Here is a 25741-nt window from a genome sequence, read left to right on the forward strand (position 1 = left end):
TCCTTTACGGCAGGATGTGAGAAATTTATTGAACGCCTTCCAAGCTGTCTGGTAGGCTTTGAGTGTATTATGAGAGAGTGAGTGATTGATGAGCTGCGTTGCTCCTTGTAAATGTTGAACTAGTCCAGGGTCAGTTGTGACCAGACAGGGATAGGGGCCGACACTGGTTCGGCTCCGGGAACCTGTTTGAAAAAGGAGGTGTAGTTAAAACGTGACAGTGCGTCAGCAGCTAAATTGTATCTGCCGGGAATAAATGCACAGTGTATGTTAAACTGATGTTGTAAAGACAGTTGTACCAATCTGCGCAGGAAGGACATGACTGCTAGGGACTTGGACCTGCCTTTGTTAATGATGTCTGCCGTGGCCTGATTATCAGTGGTGAAGACTACGGTTTGCCCTGTCCAATGGTGACCCCAGAGTTGTGCAGCTGCCACTATGGGATAGAGTTCGAAGAGGGAAGATGTTCGAATAAAGCCGGGTATCAACAGTATCTGTTGAGGCCAGGGTCCTGAAAACCATTGGTGGCCAAAAATTGCCGCGAAACCTGTGGAGGCTGCAGCGTCTGTCACCACCTGGGGTGACTGGGCCGAAACCATGGGTATAAATAGGGATATGCCATTCCAGGCGGACAGGAATTCCTCCCACATAGATAGGTCCGCTATTGCTGCGGAGTCTAGATTTAGGATCTGGTCGGGGTCTTGTGTTTCTGACAGGAATCTCAGCAGGCGTCACACGAAGGTGCGGCCTTGTGGAATAATTCGCATGGCGAAATTAAGCATTCCCAGGAGAGATTGCAACTGCTTTTTGGTGCACCCCTTGGTGTGGGTGAATTTGTGAAGGACCGCCCTAATGCGGGTTAGTTTGTCGAGGGGGAGACTGGCTTGCATAGCGCAGGTGTCTAAGTTGACCCCGAGAAAGGTGATGTTGTGTGCTGGGCCGTCGACTTTGTGCTCGGCGATGGGAACATTGAGATTTCCGAATATCGCTCTGAGTTTGTTGAGGTCTTCTGGGGGCTTGCTGGGAGGTTCTATTAGTAGGAAGTCGTCCAGGTAATGGATGACTTCTTGGCACTGAGCCTTGTGTAACAGTATCCAAGCAAGGGCCTGAGCGAATGTGTCGAAGAGCCAAGGACTACTCTTCGAACCGAACGTCAGTTTTGTGGCAAAATAATATGCCTCCTTCCACTTGATGCCATGCCAGCACCAAAGGGATGGGTGGATAGGCAGGAGCTTGAAGACATCCGAGATGTCAGCTTTGGAAAGCCAGGCACCTGTACCTGCTTTGATGATTGCTTGTATCGCCATGTCCACGGAGGAATATTTTAGGGAGAATTCTTCGGAGGGGATCAGGGAATTGAGACTGGGGATGTGGGAAGAATGAGGCGCAGACAGGTCGTACACCAAACGTAATTTATTTGTGAATTTGCCCTTGACAAGCTCAATAGGGCTGACTCTCCAAGTGCTGAAAGGGGGCTGAGTGAAAGGGCCTATAACGTACTCTCGGTCTACTTCTGCTTGTAGGAGCCGATCTATGGCTTGTTCGTCAATGGCTGCTGAACGAAGATTCCCACATTCGTAAGTACTGTGGGGTAGTGAAATGAGGCCGGTGTGAAAGCCTACTGTGAAGCCCTGGATAAGGTAGGTGGCCAGGGAGGGGGTGGGATGTGAGGTGAGGTAGAGTCCTAGCCATAAGACGTTGATCCGGCTTAGTCATGCCCTCTTCTGTTGTTTGACTTCGCACAAGTTTCTTGGGTGCGCTCTTTGGCATAAGGTGCAGATGTGGAGTAGGCGGCACTGACTGAAGTTGCAGGACCCGTAATTGTAATTATTGCAGATGGCTGCCCCTCCCACGGTTCGGACTGGGCGTCCGAATTTTTCCACCTGAGGCGTTTGTTCAGGGGCCGACTGACCCTGAAGTGCACCGGAGGTAGAGGGAAATTCGAAGGGACGTCTGGTTGTCGCATTGGCGCACCAGGTGGCAGTGTGGGTGGAGGACTGGCAAATCGCACACAGGGGTGAGCGTAAGCCGGCAAAATGGCGGCAGAACAGCTCTGTGTCCATGAGACTCCAATTTGTTGTTGTTTGGAACTGTGTGAGTCTGGCAGCAGCCTTTGCGGAAAAGGAACGGTGGTAGTCGTAAAAGGAAAATCCTCCATACTTGTAGCCCAAGTCTACTACCGTATGGAGGTACAAGTCCAGCTCTTCCCTTCTGCTGGGGGCGGCAGAGCATAGGACGTCTCTCAGCATGCCAAAGGCCAGGGTGAATTCTGGGACGGATAACTTGCGGTTCAGTCTGGGGTCTTTGGCTTTAAGGACCACCGATATGTCACCCCAGGAGTAGGCCTTATTTTCTGCCAGATCGTGCACAGAAATAAGGAGAGAGGCCAGGTTGACGTCCCTGCCATCCAAAATGTCCTTCCTGATGCTGGTTGGAACCAAATGGGAGGGGTAGACAATGGGGCTCCAGCCTGAGGTACCTGCAGGAAGGGGTGTTAAGGTTTGGGTTGCGGTTGGGTCGGGGATAGCCGCGGCCGGTCGTGCCTCCAGGAGTGCCACCCTGGTTTGTACATCTGTGACCGAGGTAGACAGGGACGACACCATCGTGTGAAGTTGTGAGATGGCTGAAGATATTGACTGGAGGGATGCCTGTTGGGTACTGGGTCCTGCTGCTGGTGGGGGAAAGAGGAGTTTGAACAGCTCGCCTTTCCTCGCTGTGGCGGGGAAGGGCACACCTCTGCGTCTTAGCTCTGCCGTCAGTTTGGGGATAGTCCATCCCCTGAGGGACTGCACGCTGCCGCTCTCTGAGACCGGGGAAGGTGACAGAGGGGCCGTGAAGTCTTTGCTGCCGGCCTGAGACATGGTTGATCTGGTGAGAATGTCCTGTCTTTGAGGTCTTATTTTTGGTTGACTGTAACCTATTGGGGGTGACATGAATTTCAAGTTTTTTCTTTGATTCCCTGAGTCATACTTACCCGACTTATTTTTTCCCACCTTTTTTTTTTTTTTTTTTTTTTTTTTTTACCTGAGGGGATATCGTCCAACCTGGTGCAGGGTGGACCTACTGAACTTTGACTGACCTGGAGGAAAATGAAAGGTGATAATTCGTGAAGGGTTTGCTGACTAACTTGAAGCAATGACTTGTATGGTGCTTACAATTTTGTGACAATGAAATGATTTGAAATGTTTGCCTTGGTAATGAAATGAGTGAACTCCATGACAGAGGTCCGGCTCGGTCGTGTCGTGACTGATCCGACCGTGAACCGGGCTCTGGAGCATGTACTGAAATGAGGCAACTGAAAAACATTGGTGCACACCGGGACGAATCGGTGCATGTTTGATGCATCTGGATTCGAATCGGAGCGCAGAATGAAACGAAATGAGAGAAATGTTTACCTTGACCGAGGCTCGAATTGGTTGTGCCGCATTTTGCGACTGGCAACGCACCGAGCTCTGGTATAGGTATGGATACGGCCGAAACAACTGAGGCATTCCGTGACGAATCGGTGCATCTCGGATGCGACTGGTTTCGAAACGGTGATGCGCTGTGGGAGTGAAATGGTAGTAATTCCATGACAGAGATGCGGATCGGTTGCCCGATATCTGCGACTAGCTATGATCCAGACTCCGGAGCATGTTTCAGAAATGAGGCCGAGCCCTGGGGCACGCCGTAACGAATCGGTGCATGGAGGATGCGACTGGATTCGAAGCGGAGCGCGGTAAGTGCAGGTGTAACATATTGTTTGCCATGACAGAGGCGCGAATCGGTCGTGCTGCTGTAGCGACTGACTATGAATCGGACTCTGGAGCAGGTACTGAAATGTGGTTAATACCTGGGGCACGCCGAGACGAATCGGTGCATTTTCATGCGACTGAATTCGTATCGCAGCGTGATACGTGGCAATGAAATGATAACCATGACAGAGGTACGAAGCGATTGATAATGACGTGACTCTGGAGCATGTACTGAAATGAGGCCGTAACTACTGGGGCACACCGGAGCGAATCGGTGCATCTTTTAGGTGCGACTGGATTCGGATCGGAGCGCGGTACGTGACTGAAATGAGAAATGATTTGAAATGGTTTGAAATGTTAGAAATGTCTTTAGAAATGTTTCAGAAATGAGAAATGATTGGTATCGAACTGACGTGGTTCGAAAAGATTTATGCATTTACGAATCGCTATGGCTGTCTACTGACACATGTTTAACAACTTAGACCTGTCTGAAATGAAGCGATGCTTGCGTCGCTGTGGTTTCCTCAGATAACGCGAAATGGTAACATGACGACAGTGCGAGTGATACACATGCGGTTACGTTCGTGAAATTTGCGAGTGATTCGTAATTCTAATATCACGGTTTAGTGACATGACATAAAAGTACGTAAAAACAAAAATCCGAGGGGACCCTACCTGCGACAGCCCAGCCAGACGCGTGGTGCGAACGAATCGGTAAACGCGGACTTCAAAAACTCTCGGGCACGGAGATCACGAAATGCGGGAACTTGTGAGCCAAGTATTTGCGAGCGCTGAAATCGGAATAGTCGGCCTAGTGACGTATATCGCGCACAGGAAACCGACAAGCACCACAGGTGAGCGGGCTGCTTAAATACCCCCCGGGCTCCTCCCATAAATTCAGGCCACCATACTGGCCTTCCTACATATATATATATATATATATATATATATATATATAGAGATATATATATATCTATATCTATCTATATATATCTCTATATATATATATATATATATATATAGAGATATATATAGATATATATAGATATAGATATATATCTATATATATATATATAGCTATAGATATATATATTGCATTCATTTACTATACACCATTCACATTTAAATAGGGACAAGTATGATCTTTAAATATTGATAAAAACAATGTTTTTTTATAATTAGGTTAATGTATATTGTGTAGGGGGAATTTAACTTTATTATTTTATTAATATGTTGGGGAATAATGTGTGCTGATTTGTGTTAAACTTTTGTATTTTATGGTTCCTCGTACTGTAATCCCGCTATATCACGCAAGATTATAGTGAGAGGAGCCGTTCTCAGGAGTTCCCGGCATTTGTAGATCGCTCCTCAACTCAACATGAGAAGCGATCTACACACTTTCATAAACAGGCACTCAGAGGAGAGCGATCTCCTCTGAGAATGCCTGAGAACTGAAAAGCGGTATTTTACCGCACTTTCATAAAAGGACACCTTAGCCACGTTAGATGTAGCAACTGGGAGACCAAGTTAGGAAGGCTCATTGTGGGATCTCACCTTCATTATTTGAAACCTTGTGGAAGCCAGGGGAACATGTTGCAAATTCCAGGTATACTAGGACATGGAAAATCTTGCAGACTTTTAGGATGGAATCCTCTGCTCCCAGCTGCAAAGAATAATATGTCTGAAAGTAATCCAAGATAAGGGATTGAGCGGTAGTCAAGTCTTGGTCAGGTCCTCACTTCCTGAGATCCAGTCAGTGACCGCTGCATATCTGGGGGAGCCAATTCTGAAAGGCCGCTACAGATCGTTCTTTTCCCTCAGAAATTGCAGTGCAACTAGTGTTGGGAAGGTTGTCTCACTCCTCCATTCTTCTGAACAAAACTATCTCAAGAGGTTCAGTGACACTAAAGTAGTATTTCTTAAGGATATCACGTCTGGGAGAATTCTTTCAGAGATCCAAGTAAACTACCTTATTGCCACCATATTCAAACAAAATGGCTCTGGTTTCTTCTTCACCAGCACCAGATGAGGGTCTGCATCTTTGCTTCTGGGTCAAGACATCACCCTTCAGGCATGTCCAAACTAAAATGTCAGCGTCACCACAAGCTGGAGTAATGGTCTCTATGTGGAAGAAATACATGGAAGTGGCCCTTCTCTAGAAGGTCAGACAGTGGCCTCTTCAGGTCTGGCAGTATCAGTAGTAGACTTTTCACTGTCCAGTAGGACAACGGCATTATTTCGGGTCAGAGTAGCCTAAGTGACTTATAGAAGGAAGATAAATTCATCAATCTAGTGCAGAGCTCACTTTATCAGATGGGTGGTGTGCTCATGGGCAGAATTCAGAGGTCCAGAATTTTACAGGATACCAACCAGGTTCATATACTACAAACCATTTTTTGCATATTGCAAAGTCAATCAGGCAACATTGGAAGCAGGGGAATTGACTTCAGTTCTAAATTAATCTAATGATATGTTGATTCAAATGCTTCAGCATGGCCCTCCCTTATAGGTTTTGTGGGCGTGTTACATCCCATTCATGTATGCTGTCATGCTTTGTGTCAGGAAAAGGGAAAATTTGTATACTTACCTGACGGTAATTTTCCTTTCCTGATGCAAAGCATGACAGCATACAGGTCCCTCCCTTGTGGGTTTCGCATTTGAGTATAGTTACGAGAATGCCGCCTGGGGAGAGGCGACTCATTTATAGATAGTATAACCAGTCCTGATTGGGTGAGAGGCGGAGCCTATCCCATTCGTGTATGCTGTCATGCCTTGCATCAAGAAAGGAAAAGTACCGTCAGGTAAGTATACAAATTTTCCGTTTTCTTTCATGTGGAACATATGCATTTAAATGTAGATTTATTTATGCATTTTTTCTGCTTATGTGAACAAGCTCTTAAACATTCTCACACCTTCAATATATTTTTAGCATCCTGTCCTAAACAGGGATGTGATCTAAATTTAGCCTTGCTAAGTGGCTGTTTTGCTTTTACTAAAAGGGGTTGTAAACCCTCCCATATTAAAAAAAAAAAATGTCATATTTACCTCCACTGTGCAGTTTGTTTTGCGCAGAGTGGCCCCGATCCTCTTCTGGGGTCCCCTGGTGGCGCTGGTAGCTCCTCCTCGGCATTGGCTGCTCACGTTGGAGAAGCGCTCTCCTAAAGTGGACACCCATGCGGGCGTGCTCCCAAGTCCTGCTTCTGTGTCCATTCACACAGCATGCAGGACCCCCCCCTGGCGCCCACAACATTTGATTTAATTAACAGCAGCGGGAGCCAATGGCTGTGCTGCTATCAATCTATCCAATCAAGAGCTGAGACAACGGGCAGAGAGGTAGAGCGTGTCTCCGCCGTGGGAATGAACAGGCTCAGGTTATGTAACAGGTGACCCCGCCCCCCCCTGACACCACAGGGAAAACCATAGGGAAGTCCCCTTGAAGTCCCCGTGCGTCAGAGGGGCGTGGGGTCACCGGGTGGCCCCGCCCTCAGTTATATAAGAACTGCCAGAAGAACAGAAGCATCACACAGCGGGAACTGAAGAACGAAGTGGTGAAGAAGAAGAAGCCGGAGGAAGATGCGGACGAGAAGACCAAAGGAAGAAGCAGAGGATCGGAGGAAGAAGAGGAAGAAGTGGGGGAAGAACAAGATGGAGGAAGAAAACCAAATGATGGAAGAAGACCATGACAATGACAAAGTCAGAGGCAGATGGAGTGTCCTAAAGAACGATTTTACGGACTTAGGTGCTAAATTGAGGAAAAGGACCTCCAAGGTAGTATTCTCAGGAATACTACCGGTACATTGAGCCACACCAGAAAGGCAGAGGGAGATTAGGGAAGTAAACAAGTGGCTGAAGTGCTGGTGTAGTAAGGAGGGGTTTGGGTTCCTGGAGGACTGGGCCGACTTCTCAGTCGGTAACCGGTACTATAGAAGGGACGGACTGCACCTAAATGAGGAGGGTGCAGATCTGCTGGGAATGAAGATGGCCAAAAAGTTAGAGGGGTTTTTAAACTAGGAGATGGGGGGAGGGTCCAGAGACAGAGATAGCCAGCGCGGAAGATATTCCAGAGGGTAGTATTGGGGGCATTAGTGGTAGGTTAACCAAAGCACAAAAACACAAGGTGAGTATAGTAGCAAGTCCTAGTTGCAATCTTGAAACACCCAATACGAGGACAATATGCGACCGGTCTAAACTATGTGGCATGTTCACCAATGCCAAGAGCATGGCGGACAAGAACTAGAGACACTGTTGTTCAAGGAGGATTTGGATTTTTTGGGAATTTCAGAGACCTGGTTCAACAGCTCTCATGATTGGCTGGCAAACATTCAAGGGTATACCCTATACCACAAGGATAGAGAGGGTAAAAAAGGGGGAGGGGTATGCCTATATATCAAGAATAATGTACAAGTGAATGTGAGAGATGACATCACTGAGGGAGCTAGAGAGGAGGTGGAATCCTTATGGGTAGAGCTCCAAAGGGATGAAGCTGAGGGGAAAATAATACTGGGAGTATGCTATAGGCCCCCTAACCTGAGGGAGGAAGTGGAGACGGATCTCCTATCACAAATTGGATTAGCAGCAAGGATGGGAAGTGTTATCATAATGGGGGATTTTAATTATGCAGACACTGACTGGGCGGAGGGAACCGCGCATTCATTTAAGGCTCGCCAGTTCCTTAATGTCTTGCAGGACAATTTTATGGGTCAGATGGTAGACGCACCAACTAGAAATAAAACATTACTGGATCTACTGATTACCAACAATACAGACCTGATCACAGATGTGGAAATACGGGGCAATTTAGGTAACAGCGATCACAGGTCAATTCGTTTCAGTATAAATCATACAAATAGGAAACATGAAGGGAACACAAAGACACTGAATTTCAAAAGAGCCAACTTCCCTAAACTACAAACCTTGCTAAAAGGCATAAATTGGGATAAAATATTAGGAACAAAGAATACGGAGGAGAGATGGGTTTGCTTTAAGAGCATATTAAATAAGGGCATTAGCCAATGTATCCCATTGGGTAATAAATTTAAAAGAGCGAACAAAAATCCTGGATGGCTTAACTCCAATGTAAAAATGCATATAAAAGCAAAGGAGAAGGCCTTCAAAAAATACAAGGTTGAGGGATCATCCTCAGCATTCAGACTTTATAAAGAATGCAACAAGAAATGTAAGGGTGCAATTAGGACGGCTAAGATAGAACATGAAAGACACATAGCGGAGGAGAGCAAAAAAAATCCCAAGAAATTCTTTAAGTGTGTAAACAGTAAAAAAGGGAGGACAGACCATATTGGCCCCATAAAGAATGAGGAAGGACATCTGGTTACAAAGGATGGGGAGATGGCAAAGGTATTGAATTTATTCTTCTCCTCAGTCTTCACGAGTGAATCGGGGGGCTTCAGTAACCAAAACTGCAGTGTTTATCCTCATGACACAACACAGGAAGCACCTCCATGGTTAACAGAGGATGGAATTAAAATTAGACTTGAGAAACTTAACATTAATAAATCACCGGGACCAGATGGCTTGCATCCGAGGGTACTTAGGGAACTCAGTCAAGTGATTGCCAGACTGTTGTTCCTAATTTTTACAGACAGTCTATTGACTGGAATGGTACCAGCTGATTGGAGAAAAGCCAATGTAGCACCAATATTTAAAAAGGGCCCAAAAAACATCCCTGGGAATTACAGACCAGTTAGCCTAACATCAATAGTATGTAAACTCTTGGAGGGGATAATAAGGGACTATATACAAGATTTTAGTAATAAGAACGATATCATTAGCAGTAATCAGCATGGATTCATGAAGAATCGTTCTTGCCAAACCAATCTATTAACCTTCTATGAGGAGGTGAGTTGCCATCTAGATAAAGGAAGGCCCGTAGACTTGGTGTATCTGGATTTTGCAAAAGCATTTGACACAGTTCCCCATAAACGTTTACTGTACAAAATAAGGTCTGTTGGCATGGACCATAGGGTGAGTACATGGATTGAAAACTGGCTACAAGGGCGTGTTCAGAGGGTGGTGATAAATGGGGAGTACTCAGAATGGTCAGGGGTGGGTAGTGGGGTTCCCCAGGGTTCTGTGCTGGGACCAATCCTATTTAATTTGTTTATAAACGACCTGGAGGATGGGATAAACAGTTCAATCTCTGTATTTGCAGACGATACTAAGCTAAGCAGGGCAATAACTTCTCCGCAGGATGTGGAAACCTTGCAAAAAGACCTGAACAAATTAATGGGGTGGGCGACTACATGGCAAATGAGCTTCAATGTAGAAAAATGTAAAATAATGCATTTGGGTGGCAAAAATATGAATGCAATCTATACACTGGGGGGAGAACCTCTGGGGGGATCTAGGATGGAAAAGGACCTGGGGTTCCTAGTAGATGATAGGCTCAGCAATGGCATGCAATGCCAAGCTGCTGCTAATAAAGCAAACAGAATATTGGCATGCATTAAAAGGGGGATCAACTCCAGAGATAAAACTATAATTCTCCCGCTCTACAGGACTCTGGTCCGGCCGCACCTGGAGTATGCTGTCCAGTTCTGGGCACCAGTCCTCAGGAAGGATGTACTGGAAATGGAGCGAGTACAAAGAAGGGCAACAAAGCTAATAAAGGGTCTGGAGGATCTTAGTTATGAGGAAAGGTTGCGAGCGCTGAACTTATTCTCTCTGGAGAAGAGACGCTTGAGAGGGGATATGATTTCAATTTACAAATACTGTACTTGTGACCCCACAATAGGGATAAAACTTTTTCGCAGAAGAGAGTTTAATAAGACTCGTGGCCACTCATTACAATTAGAAGAAAAGAGGTTTAACCTTAAACTACGTAGAGGGTTCTTTACTGTAAGAGCGCCAAGGATGTGGAATTTCCTTCCACAGGCGGTGGTCTCAGCAGGGAGCATTGATAGCTTCAAGAAACTATTAGATAATCACCTGAATGACCGCAACATACAGGGATATGTAATGTAATACTGACACATAATCACACACATAGGTTGGACTTGATGGACTTGTGTCTTTTTTCAACCTCACCTACTATGTAACTATGTAACTAAGACGCAGGGAAAGAAGAAGACATTAATAAAGGAATTGTCAAAAACTGCCTCTTGTCTTTCTTAACATTTTTGACACTTTTTTGTGAAATGGTAGGGGTACATTTGTACCCCATTACCATTTCACACAGGGGGGGCTGGGATCTGGGGGTCCCCTTGTTAAAGGGGATTCCAGATTCCGATAAGCCCCCTGCCCACATATCCCCACAACCACCAGACAAGGGTTGTGGGGATGAGGTCCTTGTCCCCATCAACATGGGGACATCCTCCCCATATTGAGGGCATTTGGCCTGGTACGGTTCAGGGGGGGCTGTCTCTCACCCCCCCTCTTTTCCTACGGCCTGCCAGGTTGCGTGCTCAGATAAGGGTCTGGTATGGATTTTTAGGGGGACCCCCACGCCATTTTTTTTAATTTTGACACTGGGTTCCCCTTAATATCCATACCAGACCTGAAGGGCCTGGTATGGAATTTGCGGGGACCCCCACGCATTTTTTTTATTTTGGTTCAGGGTTCCCCTTAATATTCATACCAGGCCCAAAGGGCCTGGTAATGCACTGTGGGGGAATCCCAGGCCGTTTTTTCAATGACTTTTATGAGTATTGCAGAGACCCGACAATTTATTATAGCTGCCGGCGCTACCACTAGTAATTTCAAATTACTTTTTTTTTCCCTTAGAAATGTAATTTTGCTCTCGGACTGTTGTAAACACGGGAAACATGCGCCCCTTTACAGGCATGCTATAGACACCCCCGGTACAAAATTTAAAGGAATATTTCACTTTTATTGTTTCACTTTAAGCATTATTAAAATCACTGCTCCCGAAAAAACGACAGTTTTTAAAACTTTTTTTTTGCATTGATACATGTCCCCTGGGGCAGGACCCAGGTCCCCAAACACTTTTTATGACAATAACTTGCATATTAACCCTTAAAATTAGCACTTTTGATTTTTCACGTTCGTGTCCCATAGACTTTAATGGTGTTCGCGTGTTTAAACAAATTTTTTGCCTGTTCGCATGTTCTACTGCGAACCGAACCGGGGGGTGTTCGGCCCATCCCTTCTTAATGCATAGAATGCATTAAGGTGAAAAAACACAAGGGTTTACAACCCTTTTAAACTCAGTGAAGCTGTAGTGTCTTTCTGCTGCCAGTAGGAGTCACTGGTTCCCCTAGCAATAGTATAAGATGTTACAATAAGACTACATGTACACTAGCCTACCCCCCAGGGCAGTGCCCAGACCCCAATTTATTTACTTAGAAATCCCTTGTCCATTGACCTCGAAAATGGATATTACAGTTTAACATTTGGCACCTATTGTTTTCAGTGGGGTTTGACTCAGTACCCAAACTTTTGTTAAGTTTGAAACTTTCACCAAACCTGAACCCTTGGATGTTCAGCTCATTACTAACTCTGTAATATGGTGTATTATGGTTCGCTTTGCATAGAACTAGGAAAGCAGTAAGTGGGGACAAGAAATTACTATATTCAGTAAAAGTGATGACACTGATGTATGAGAAGATTCAGTTAGATACAAACATCTCTATGGCATACAAAAGACATTACATCTCCTAAGCAATAAATGCATCAGATTTATATCGTATTTGGTATCTATCAAATCGTGATTTTATTCTATTCAATAATATGTTGATTGTCGGATTGTAAAATGTTGTCATTTGGGAATATAGATAAAGTTCAAATAATTGGCAGTGTGGGAGTGTCTGCTCGAATATTATAAACACTTCAGCACACCCCTCAGACCCTTTGACTGGTTGTGTTATTATTGGAAACTTCTTCAGGGATCAGAAAAATTGCTGCATCTGAAGCTCGGTGTTAAAAATGGTTTCCTATGTGTCCTAGCAATGATCTACATTAATCCAGTGTAGAAAAAAGTGCAGGCCACCACAGATAGTATGAACAAAGCTATGTCATTTACTATTGCTTATTTGCTTTTATCTATTTACTAATATCTTCTCTGGAAATATTTTTTTTCATTTAAACAATATTTTAACAGGGAACAGGAACTTTACTACAGATCATGGGAACGGGAACCCAACAACAGATATTCAGAGAGGTTATGAGAACAGCTACCTAGGTAAAGATACTCAGGGAGGTCATACAGTAGAAAAAGGAACTTGACTAAAAATACTCATAGAGGTCATGGGAACAGGAACCTGACTACAGATACTCAGAGGTCATAGGAACAGGAACCCAACTAGAGATACTTATAAAGGCTGTGGGAACAGGAATCCAGGTATAGATACTGTGACAGAACCATCCAGCACCCAGCTTGTGTGTTTCTGTCAAGATATTGCTTCCTCCAGTCTGGAACCAAGAACCAGGTATTATAGCTGAGCATCCAAGACTATATAACACTAGCTTAGGTGCAAATAGAACTTACTTTATTGAACACCCACACAACTTCAGTTAGGGCCTGATCACATTATCCCAACAATACAAACTGTAAACAGGAATATAATAAACATAACTAAGGAACAGCCAACATACACATAATGCTAATACACATATAGCAACTGATAGCTGACAGTGGTTTAATTAACATGAACAAATTAACAACTGGCCAATCAGACAGTCTGGTGCCCACAACCCCGAATACACAAAGTACACATTATTATAAGCACAAACACATAACATCCCACAATGGTTCCAAATAAGGTAAAGTGGTCACAATGGGAGAAAGACACTTAACACATAACACCTTTAACAGATTATATCAGGAGACCCTCAGCATCAGGTATCTTGAGTTGGTTATATTAGCATCTGCTCTGAGTCTCACAGTCTGAAGCAGTCATTGCTGGTTTGAGGCATAGAGACCCCAAATATGTATATGGGTCCTCCAGTTCCCAGAGTCTGTGTATTTCGGGTAGACATCAGGCATGGACCGGCCATCGGGACTACCGGGAGTTTCCTGGTGGGCCGAATGGCTCAGTGGGCAAGTCAGGTGCGGTCCTGGAGCCTCTCCTCACTGACAGTGAGTGATCGCGATTTCACTCCTGTCAGGAGGAGCTGCTTCCGTCACTTGCTGGAGAAAGCATTAGGCGTTATGCTCCCTCCAGCCTGCAGGGGGAGATGGACAGCCGGCAGACTTTCCTTCCTCTCTCCCCTTAGCACATGACTGGAGAGAGGAACGAGAAGCTGCCTTCAAAACTGAGTACATGTGGGAGGGGAGGAGAGGGAGGACTCTCTGATGTGAAGGGACTTCTGATGGGGACTCATGATGTGAAGGGGACTTCTGATGGGGACTCTGATGTGAAGGGGACTGCTGGTGGGGACTCTGATGTGAAGGGGACTTCTGATGGGGACTCTCTGATGTGAAGGGGACTTCTGATGGGGACTCTCTGATGTGAAGGGGACTTCTGATGGGGACTCTGATGTGAAGGGGACTTCTGATGGGGACTCTCTGATGTGAAGGGACTTCTGAAGGGGACTCTCTGATGTGAAGGGGACTTCTGATGGGGACTCTCTGATGTGAAGGGGACTTGTTAAGGGGACTGCTGGTGGGGACTCTGATGTGAAGGGACTTCTGATGGGGACTCTGATGTGAAGGGACTGCTGGTGGGGACTCTGATGTGAAGGGGACTTCTGATGGGGACTGTGATGTGAAGGGGTTTCTGATGGGGACTCTGATGTGAAGGGACTTCTGATGGGGACTCTCTGATGTGAAGGGGACTTCTGATGGGGACTCTCTGATGTGAAGGGGACTTCTGATGGGGACTCTCTGATGTGAAGGGGACTTCTGATGGGGACTCTGATGTGAAGGGGACTTCTGATGGGGACTCTGATGTGAAGGGACATCTGATGGGGACTCTGATGTGAAGGGGACTTCTGATGGGGACTCTCTGATGTGAAGGGGACTTCTGATGGGGACTCTCTGATGTGAAGGGGACTTCTGATGGGGACTCTGATGTGAAGGGGACTTCTGATGGGGACTCTCTGATGTGAAGGGACTTCTGAAGGGGACTCTCTGATGTGAAGGGGACTTCTGATGGGGACTCTCTGATGTGAAGGGGACTTGTTAAGGGGACTGCTGGTGGGGACTCTGATGTGAAGGGACTTCTGATGGGGACTCTGATGTGAAGGGACTGCTGGTGGGGACTCTGATGTGAAGGGGACTTCTGATGGGGACTGTGATGTGAAGGGGTTTCTGATGGGGACTCTGATGTGAAGGGACTTCTGATGGGGACTCTCTGATGTGAAGGGGACTTCTGATGGGGACTCTCTGATGTGAAGGGGACTTCTGATGGGGACTCTCTGATGTGAAGGGGACTTCTGATGGGGACTCTCTGATGTGAAGGGACTGCTGGTGGGGACTCTGATGTGAAGGGACTGCTGGTGGGGACTCTGATGTGAAGGGGACTTCTGATGGGGACTGTGATGTGAAGGGGTTTCTGATGGGGACTCTGATGTGAAGGGACTTCTGATGGGGACTCTCTGATGTGAAGGGGACTTCTGATGGGGACTCTCTGATGTGAAGGGGACTTCTGATGGGGACTCTCTGATGTGAAGGGGACTGCTGGTGGGGACTCTGATGTGAAGGGACATCTGATGGGGACTCTCTGATGTGAAGGGGACTTCTGATGGGGACTTTCTGATGTGGAGGGGACTTCTGATGGGGACTCTCTGATGTGAAGGGACTTCTGAAGGGGACTCTCTGATGTGAAGGGGACTTGTTAAGGGGACTGCTGGTGGGGACTCTGATGTGAAGGGACTTCTGATGGGGACTCTGATGTGAAGGGGACTGCTGGTGGGGACTCTGATGTGAAGGGACTGCTGGTGGGGACTCTGATGTGAAGGGGACTTCTGATGGGGACTGTGATGTGAAGGGGTTTCTGATGGGGACTCTGATGTGAAGGGGACTGCTGATGGGGACTCTGATGTGAAGGGGACTTCTGATGGGGACTGTGATGTGAAGAGACTTCTGATGGGAATCTGATGTGAAGAGGACTTCTGATGGGGACTCTTTGATGTGAAGGGGACTGCTGGTGGGGACTCTGATGTGAAGGGGGCTGCTGGTGGGGACTCTGATGTGAAGGGACATCTGATGGGGACTCTGATGTGAAGGGGACTTCTGATGGGGACTCTCTGATGTGAAGGGACTTCTGAAGGGGACTCTCTGATGTGAAGGGGACTTGTTAAGGGGACTGCTGGTGGGGACTCTGATGTGAAGGGACTTCTGATGGGGACTCTGATGTGAAGGGGACTGCTGGTGGGGACTCTGATGTGAAGGGACTGCTGGTGGGGACTCTGATGTGAAGGGGACTTCTGATGGGGACTGTGATGTGAAGAGACTTCTGATGGGAATCTGATGTGAAGAGGACTTCTGATGGGGACTCTCTGATGTGAAGGGGACTTCTGATGGGGACTCTCTGATGTGAAGGGGACTTCTGATGGGGACTCTCTGATGTGAAGGGGACTGCTGGTGGGGACTCTGATGTGAAGGGACATCTGATGGGGACTCTCTGATGTGAAGGGGACTTCTGATGGGGACTTTCTGATGTGAAGGGGACTTCTGATGGGGACTCTCTGATGTGAAGGGACTTCTGAAGGGGACTCTCTGATGTGAAGGGGACTTGTTAAGGGGACTGCTGGTGGGGACTCTGATGTGAAGGGACTTCTGATGGGGACTCTGATGTGAAGGGGACTGCTGGTGGGGACTCTGATGTGAAGGGACTGCTGGTGGGGACTCTGATGTGAAGGGGACTTCTGATGGGGACTGTGATGTGAAGGGGTTTCTGATGGGGACTCTGATGTGAAGGGGACTGCTGATGGGGACTCTGATGTGAAGGGGACTTCTGATGGGGACTGTGATGTGAAGAGACTTCTGATGGGAATCTAATGTGAAGAGGACTTCTGATGGGGACTCTTTGATGTGAAGGGGACTGCTGGTGGGGACTCTGATGTGAAGGGGCTTCTGATGGGGACTCTGATGTGAAGGGGACTGCTGGTGGGGACTCTAATGTGAAGGGGACTTCTGATGGGGACTCTGATGTGAAGGGGACTGCTGATGGGGACTCTGATGTAAGGGGACTGCTGGTGGGGACTCTGATGTGAAGGGGACTTTTGATGGGGACTCTCTGATGTAAGGGGACTTTTGATGGGGACTCTCTGATGTAAGGAGACTCCTGGTGGGGACTCTCTGATGTGAAGGGGACTGCTGGTGGGGACTCTGATGTGAAGGGGACTGCTGGTGGGGACTCTGATGTGAAGGGACTGCTGGTGGGGACTCTGATGTGAAGGGGACTTCTGATGGGGACTGTGATGTGAAGGGGTTTCTGATGGGGACTCTGATGTGAAGGGGACTGCTGGTGGGGACTCTGATGTGAAGGGGACTGCTGATGGGGACTCTGATGTGAAGGGACTGCTGGTGGGGACTCTGATGTGAAGGGGACTTCTGATGGGGACTGTGATGTGAAGGGACTTCTGATGGGGACTCTCTGATGTGAAGGGACTGCTGGTGGGGACTCTGATGTGAAGGGGACTTCTGATGGGGACTGTGATGTGAAGGGACTTCTGATGGGGACTCTGATGTGAAGGGACTTCTGATGGGGACTCTCTGATGTGAAGGGACTTCTGATGGGGACTCTCTGATGTGAAGGGGACTTCTGATGGGGACTCTGATGTGAGGGGGACTGCTGGTGGGGACTCTGATGTGAAGGGGCTTCTGATGGGGACTCTGATGTGAAGGGGACTTCTGATGGGGACTCTGATGTGAAGGGGACTTCTGATGGGGACTCTGATGTGAAGGGGCTTCTGATGGGGACTCTCATGTGAAGGGGACTTCTGATGGGGACTCTGATGTGAAGGGGACTTCTGATGGGGACTCTCTGATGTGAAGGGGACTTCTGATGGGGACTCTGATGTGAGGGGGACTGCTGGTGGGGACTCTGATGTGAAGGGGCTTCTGATGGGGACTCTGATGTGAAGGGGCTTCTGATGGGGACTCTCTGATGTGAATGGGACTGCTGGTGGGGACTCTGATGTGAATGGGACTGCTGATGGGGACGAATGGCTCAGTGGGCAAGTCAGGTGCGGTCCTGGAGCCTCTCCTCACTGACAGTGAGTGATCGCGATTTCACTCCTGTCAGGAGGAGCTGCTTCCGTCACTTGCTGGAGAGAGCATTAGGCGTTATGCTCCCTCCAGCCTGCAGGGGGAGATGGACAGCCGGCAGACTTTCCTTCTTCTCTCCCCTTAGCACATGACTGGAGAGAGGAACGAGAAGCTGCCTTCAAAACTGAGTACATGTGGGAGGGGGAGGAGAGGGAGGACTCTCTGATGTGAAGGGGACTGCTGGTGGGGACTCTGATGTGAAGGGGACTTCTGATGGGGACTGTGATGTGAAGGGGTTTCTGATGGGGACTCTGATGTGAAGGGACTTCTGATGGGGACTCTCTGATGTGAAGGGGACTTCTGATGGGGACTCTCTGATGTGAAGGGGACTGCTGGTGGGGACTCTGATGTGAAGGGACATCTGATGGGGACTCTCTGATGTGAAGTGGACTTCTGATGGGGACTCTCTGATGTGAAGGGACTTCTGAAGGGGACACTCTGATGTGAAGGGGACTTGTTAAGGGGACTGCTGGTGGGGACTCTGATGTGAAGGGACTGCTGGTGGGGACTCTGATGTGAAGAGGCTTCTGATGGGGACTCTGATGTGAAGGGGACTGCTGGTGGGGACTCTGATGTGAAGGGACTTCTGATGGGGACTCTGATGTGAAGGGGACTTCTGATGGGGACTCTCTGATGTAAGGGGGGTGCTGTTGGGGACATTCAAAATTAAAGTGGGCCGGTCATGATGAAGTCCAGGGCCAAATTTTTGTCCCAGTCCAGCCCTGGTAGACATGGACTTAAATCAGAAACAAGACCCCTCCAAGGGATCCCACAGGAACACACAATATATACATATATACAACATTCCAGTGTGGCTGCACAGCGAGTCCGACTATTACAGATCAGACTGGGGTTCTCGGTCACCCTGTGCCCCTAATGGACACAGGGTGGTTTACACATTGGAGGGGTCGGGGGAGCTGGATACTGAGTTTCCAGAGCTCTCCAAGGTAAGCGAAGTTCCACAAGCCCCCCACCCAATGTGACTCTCGTCACACACACACCTCCTAAAGAGTAGTGTTCCCTTAAAAGCCAGGACCCAAAGTCAGTAGGCAAAAGGCTAGCCTGCAGTCCCCTCCAAAAGCCTCTGTCCTGGTTGGGTCTGTCACAGATACTCAGAGAAGTCATGGGAGCAGGAACCCAACTACAGATACTCAAAGAGGTCATGGGAGCAGGAACCCAACTACAGATACTCAGAGAGGTCATGGGAACAGGAACCTGGGTACTGATACTCAAAGAGGTCATGGGAACCGGGACCCAACTAACGATACTAAAGAGATCACGCAAACAGTAAACTGATTACAAATACCTTGTTATACACCAGCCCCAAGATCAAGGCTGGTGGATAACAAGGAATGTCAAGAAAGAGGCAAAGATCATAAACAGATATCAAAACTAGAACACAGGTCATAGGAACAGAAATCCTGGGAGAGAGGTCATGAGAACAGGAACCCAGGTATAGATGCTCAGAGAGGTTTTGGGAACAGAATTCTGGGTGGAGATTCTAAGAAAGGTCAAAGAAACAGAGACCCAACTAAAGATAATAGGAATGTGAAGAAAGATGCAGAGATTGTAAACAACTATCAGAACTGGAACACAGGTCATAGGAACATTAACCTGGGTACAGATACTTAGAGGCCAAAAGACTAGGACATTATGTTTTTATACATGGAGATCATACCCCCCCCTTATGTTTTTATACATGGAGATCATACCCCCCCTTATATATTTATACATGGAGATCATATCCCCCTTATGTATTTATACATGGTGATCATATCCCCCCCTTATGTATTTATACATGGTGATCATATCCCCCTTATGTATTTATACATGGAGATCATATCCCCCCTTATGTATTTATACATGGTGATCATATCCCCCCTTATGTATTTATACATGGAGATCATATCCCCCCTTATGTATTTATACATGGTGATCATATCCCCCTTATGTATTTATACATGGAGATCATACCCCCCCTTATGTAATTATACATGGTGATCATATCCCCCCTTATGTATTTATACATGGAGATCATATCCCCCCTTATGTATTTATACATGGTGATCATATCCCCCTTATGTATTTATACATGGTGATCATATCCCCCCTTATGTATTTATACATGGAGATCATATCCCCCCTTATGTATTTATACATGATGATCATATCCCCCTTATGTATTTATACATGATGATCATATCCCCCTTAATCTCCTCTTCTCAAGAGAGAATAAATTCAGTTCCTCTAATCTTTCCTCATAGCTGAGCTCCTCCATGCCTCTTATGCCGCGTACACACGGTCGGACCTTTCGTCTACAATTGCACAATCCGATCGTGTGTGGGCTTCCCCGGACTTTCAGCGGACTTTTCCAGCCGCAAATCTGACGGACTTTAGATTTGGAACTTGCTTCAAATCTTTACGTCGTAACTCCGCCGGACCCAGAAATCCGATCATTGTATGCTAGTCCGACAGACAAAAACCCACGCTAGGGCAGCTATTGGCTACTGGCTATCAACTCCCTTATTTTAGTCCGGTCGTACGTCATCACGTACGAATCCGTCAGACTTTTGTGTGATCGTATGTAGGCAAGTCCGTTGGTTGGAAAGTCCGCCGCAAGTCTGCCAAAAGTCCATTGAAAGTCCGTCAAAAGTCTGTCGGATGGGCTGTCGGCAGTAGTGTATTTAGGTTTTGTGCTGCCCTAGGCCTGACTAAATTCATGCACCCCCTAATTTCAATATGACCTGCCCCTTCCTTACAAGGCCACACCCTTGCTGTTTACGACCCGCCCTGAAATTTTCGGGTGGGGACATAACCTCGAGTTCTGAGGGCCGGGGGGGTGGGGTCAATGGATTCCCTTAATTTGCATAGATTTCCTCTCACTTCCTGTTTGGCTGTGGGGCAGGAAGTGATAGGAAATTTCTGCAATGGGACAGGGTTGGTAAAAAATAAACTGACGGGTTATAACCCTCCCTTAATCCATCCAAAATGAAAAAAACAAGTGTTGGCTATAGTTCTACTTTAAGCACAAATTTCTGATCATTTTATGGAGAGGACTAAGAAGATATAACCATGCCAATGGTGCAGCAGAAATCATATAGCACAGTGAGAAAGTTTTGTGGTCCAGGATGAGAGGACAGTCAAAATTAGAAGGCCCCCCCCCCCCCCCACAGTTGCAGAATGCCAGCCGCCCGCATACCGGAAGCAGTGAGGCTGCTCTATGGGGGCGCTAGACTAATTTGCCTCTCAGCCCAGTCTGCCCCATAAGACTGGTGCTACACTAACAGTGTAGTGCAAGCCGGTGGGGACCCTGCTGCCCCCCTGCAAAGTGCTGCCCTAGGCCTGGGCCTTGTTGGCCTAGGCCAGGATACAGCGTTGGCTGTCGGACTTTTGTAGCCGAAAAGTCCGACCGTGTGTACGCGGCATTATACCTTTTGTGTTCCTGAGTGCCGTGGATGTTTTTAATTCTAAATGTATTAATCATTTTCAAGCAAAGGTGAACTGTGTGCCCCCTAATAAATACACTATTGGGTCACCAGTGTCTAAGCAAAAAATATATAATAGGTGCTGCGCCTCAAAACCAATAAATAAAGTTTCAATGTTTAGCATATCCTCCCTATTTACCATGTTGGGAAACAAAAATGAATCATATAAAGTGTAACCGTGAACCATGAAGTTGTTACTATGAATATTATTAAACATAGTGCCAATCACAAATAATCAATTCTTTGATAACAGTAATAAGTATAACACAAATAGGTCCATAAAAAGGTGTTCATTCTGTGACCCTTTTAAGCTAATAAGGGGGTCCAAATTGGCTTTGTGCACCCCAAGACTAAGGCCCCTTTCACACTTGTACAACTTGTCCCACGATTTGGGACTGCAAAGTCATATGACAAGTTGTTCCCCATAATCTCCAATGACAACCATACATAATAGTACGACTTCAAGTCGTTCCGACTTCAAAGTAGTCCCTGCACTACTTTGGTCCGACTTTGTTACAGTAGTTACACAGGCATTCCCTAAAATCGCGGCAAAATCATTATCGCGGGGAAATCGCAGTAAAAACACGCAAATTTGAAGTCACAATAGTGTGAAAGGGGCCTAAATTAGACTTTAACCCTTGCAGTGTGAAGGACCCACTTACATTAGATCCACCTAATATACCTACTGTAACAGAATTACTTATGTCTTTAAAGTGCCTGGAAGATGTTATAATACAGAGAAACCTGATTATATCATTTCACATAATCTTATCTCCTAATTCCACACTTCATCCCAATATACTGTATTATCACCTCTTTATAATGTTCTTACATACCTCTGCCTGTCCAGAGAAGAGCCCACAGGAGGAGGACACGGAGAAGACACGTCTCTGAAGTCATCGTGATCGGTCTGTGTAAGAAAAGAGAAATTACAGTGAATATTAGGAAGATGTTTTTGCCATTCAGATTTGGTATATCCTGATTTCTCACAATTGTGGGCTGTATTACACATCTGTCAAACAGTTGCATCATCCAAAGTTGATGATTCGGTAGTTTGGAGATGCCCGAGATGTAAACCAGCTATCACTTCTGTCGCCCGGGGAGTCTATGGCTTCTTTCACATGGGCAGCAAAAACAAGTGGTTGATCAGTGTTTATACCACCCCCAACCACTCACCTACAGATGGGCATGGTGCCAGTACCATAATGCTTAGTATTGCAGAGGAGCAATTTTACCATTACATGTAGAGCTTGACTGGGAGCACTATCTGTTAAACTCTCCCATGTAAGTAAATAGGGCCGTGCTGCAACCGCAAGCCAAATACTTGGCTCACACATGCTCTGCCGATAATATCAGGTGTTTACAATCCTTGCTGGAATATTTAAATTTTGCCTTAGAGATAATACAACAGGAGGACTTATGCCACGTACACACGAGCGGACTTTCCGGCGGACTATGGCTGGACTTTCCAGAACGGACTGACTTGCCTACACACAACCGGACTTTCCAGCAGGCTAGGTCCACCCGTCTTTCCGACGGACTTTCGCCGGAGTTACGGCGGACTTTCAGAATGAACGGACTTGCCCACACACGGACAAGTCCGTTCATTTTGAACGTTACTCGGGTACGATGGGACTAGAAAAGGAAGTCACGCTTTTATCGGTGAGATTGACACCTTGCTAGCCTCGTCATGGGGCATGCCAGGCCCTTAGGTCTGGTTTGGATTTCAAGGGGAACCCCCTACGCCGAAAAAACGGCGTGGGGTCCCCCCTCGAATCCATACCAGACCTGATCCGAGCACGCAGCCTGGCCGGTCAGGAAAGGGGATGGGGACGAGCGAGTGCCCCCCCTCCTGAACCGTACCAGGCCGCATGCCCTCAACATGGGGGGGTGGGTGCTTTGGGGGAGGGGGCGCCCTGTGGGGCCCCCACCACAAAGCACCTTGTCCCCATGTTGATGAGGACAAGGGCCTCTTCCTGACAACCCTGGCCGTTGGTTGTCGGGGTCTGCGGGCGGGGGGCTTATCGGAATCTGGGAGCCCCCTATAAAAAGAGGGCCCCCAGATCCCGGCCCCCCACCCTATGTGAATGAGTATGGGGTACATGGCACCACTACCCATTCACCCAGGGAAAAAATGTCAATAATAAAACACTACACAGGTTTTAAAAGTAATTTATTAGACAGCTCCGGGGGGGTCTTCTTCACCAGGTGATGTTGACCACGCCCCCCTAAAACTTCACAGTCCCATCATGCCCAGGGACTGTGACGTCATAAGGGATCTCCGCCTATATAAGTCACATCGGAGCGCTCAGAGAGCATTCCAGTCGGAGAGAGCGTCATGTCAACATCGCAAGAAGAGAAGAGGGAAGAAGCCCAGAAGCCAGAAGTCCGGGCCTCCGCTGGCAAAAGAGCGGCATGAAGATAGCAGAGGAGCCGGCAGAAGAACTGGAACACCGGGAGCAGAGGTTGAACACCGGGAGAAGAGGCCAGAGAGAGCGGAGAAGAACAAACCGGACGCTGGGAGAAGAGGAACCGAATTTGGAAGAAGACCCCCCCGGAGCTGTCTAATAAATTACTTTAAAAACCTGTGTAGTGTGTTTTAGTATTGACACTTTTTCCCTAGGTGAATGGATAGGGGTACCATGTACCCCATACTCATCCACATAGGGTGGGGGGCCGGGATCTGGGGGCCCACTTATTATAGGGGGCTCCCGGATTCCGATAAGCCCCCCGCCCGCAGACCCCGACAACCAACGGCCAGGGTTGTCGGGAAGAGGCCCTTGTCCTCGTCAACATGGGGACAATGTGCTTTGTGGTGGGGGGCCCCCAAAGCACCCACCCCCCCATGTTGAGGGCATGCGGCCTGGTACGGTTCAGGAGCGGGGGGGGGGGTGCTCGCTAGTCCCCACCCCCTTTCCTGACCAGCCAGGCTGTGTGCTCGGATTGGGGACTGGTATGGACTTTAGGGGGGACCCCACGCCGTTTTTTTCCGGCATAGGGGGTTCCTCTTAAAATCCATAACAGGCCTAAGGGCCTGGCATGCCCTGCGCTCGCTGCAATAGGAAAATTTGTACCCTGCCCTTGCGTCGTATCTGGTCCGTCGGACCAGCATACAGACGAACGGGCTTTCCGTCAGACTACCCTAAGGTAGGCAGAAACATCCATACATACTACATACATACTAAATCCATACTACCAGGTTGGGAGGAATAGGAGATATGAACTATTGTCACAACTATAAAAGACAATTCCCAACCCCTCCAAGTTTTAAAGGGAAGGCCACACCATGCCACATCACCGAGCATATCAACTCAGAGATGGCAGATAAAACCATCTCAATGCTAAACAGACCTCTGCAAAAAACCCTCCATAACGCCCCATCACCTTCACTATAACTAACATCTCACATAACAAGGGGTAAGCCATCTAGAGGATTAACTACAAGACATTATCATTGTAATAGTAAGCCAAAAGTGGTTGGGTTCAGACACATGGGTTGGTGGGTGGGTTGGTGGGGATGAGGCATAGTGATTGATATGGCTCAACCTTGCTAAATGACATGATTGAGGCTGGATGAGTACATCAGGGGACATTTTTTTGGATGTGAATGTACAGTACATTCTTTCTATTTGCTTTTTTTATACATTATAATTTTTTGTGAATGAATAGGGTTACCATACACATGGGGTTGGTATCTAGGTGCCAAAGGGGCTTCCATATTCTGGTAAGCCTCCCTCACCTACAGGGCTGCTGTTAGAACTCCTGGGGCGCCGCACAGCCTACCTGGTAGGCCCCCCCCCTCCCAAATAAATCAAGACAATATTTTCACAAAAATTACACTAAAATCATTATTAGCGGACACAAACATAACAGAAAACCTTGCATTGCATGAATCTACCCAGGGCCGCCACTGCCACCCCCTATTCAGGCACCTGAATTACAGGGGTGGGGGGGTGTTTTTGAAGCACCTGATTAGAGCCATAGGCTCTAATGGGTGTCAAAAAGAGTGACCTGCGAGCGCCATGCTTGGCGCTCGCAGTTTACCCAGGTGTGTTAGAACAGCGAATGAATATTCACTGTCCTAACCGCCAAGCAGGTGCTTAGGTCTGTTACCCGTCACTTAAATTGGCTGAAATGACAGGCGCTGTGATTGGACGCCTGACGGCAGGAGAGGATGGGAAGAGACATATGAAAACACCGCTCGGAGGACACCGCTTGGAGGACACTGCTCACCGCCGTCACCCTCTGCCCCACCGAAATAGGGTAAGAGCTGGGCAGACGGTGAGTGGGCGGGGGGGTCACAGAGGCGGCATTGGGTGGCACAGTGGCAGCAT

The 25741-nt window shown here is 47.5% G+C and overlaps 1 protein-coding gene across 1 annotated transcript in view; it reads right to left on the reverse strand.

The window, feature by feature from the left end:
* The window catches only part of LOC141129504 (uncharacterized), a 147250-nt gene extending 124925 nt beyond the window's left edge, over positions 1 to 22325 (reverse strand). Inside the window, exon 1 of the mRNA XM_073617576.1 lies at positions 22244 to 22325. Coding sequence (XP_073473677.1) covers positions 22244 to 22307 — 64 coding nt within the window. The 5' untranslated portion in view covers positions 22308 to 22325. The remainder of the gene's footprint in view (positions 1 to 22243) is intronic.
* Between the last annotated feature and the right edge of the window lie 3416 nt (positions 22326 to 25741).

This window comes from Aquarana catesbeiana, linkage group LG02 (genome assembly GCF_042186555.1).
Source record: "Aquarana catesbeiana isolate 2022-GZ linkage group LG02, ASM4218655v1, whole genome shotgun sequence".
Classification (NCBI taxonomy): domain Eukaryota; kingdom Metazoa; phylum Chordata; class Amphibia; order Anura; family Ranidae; genus Aquarana; species Aquarana catesbeiana.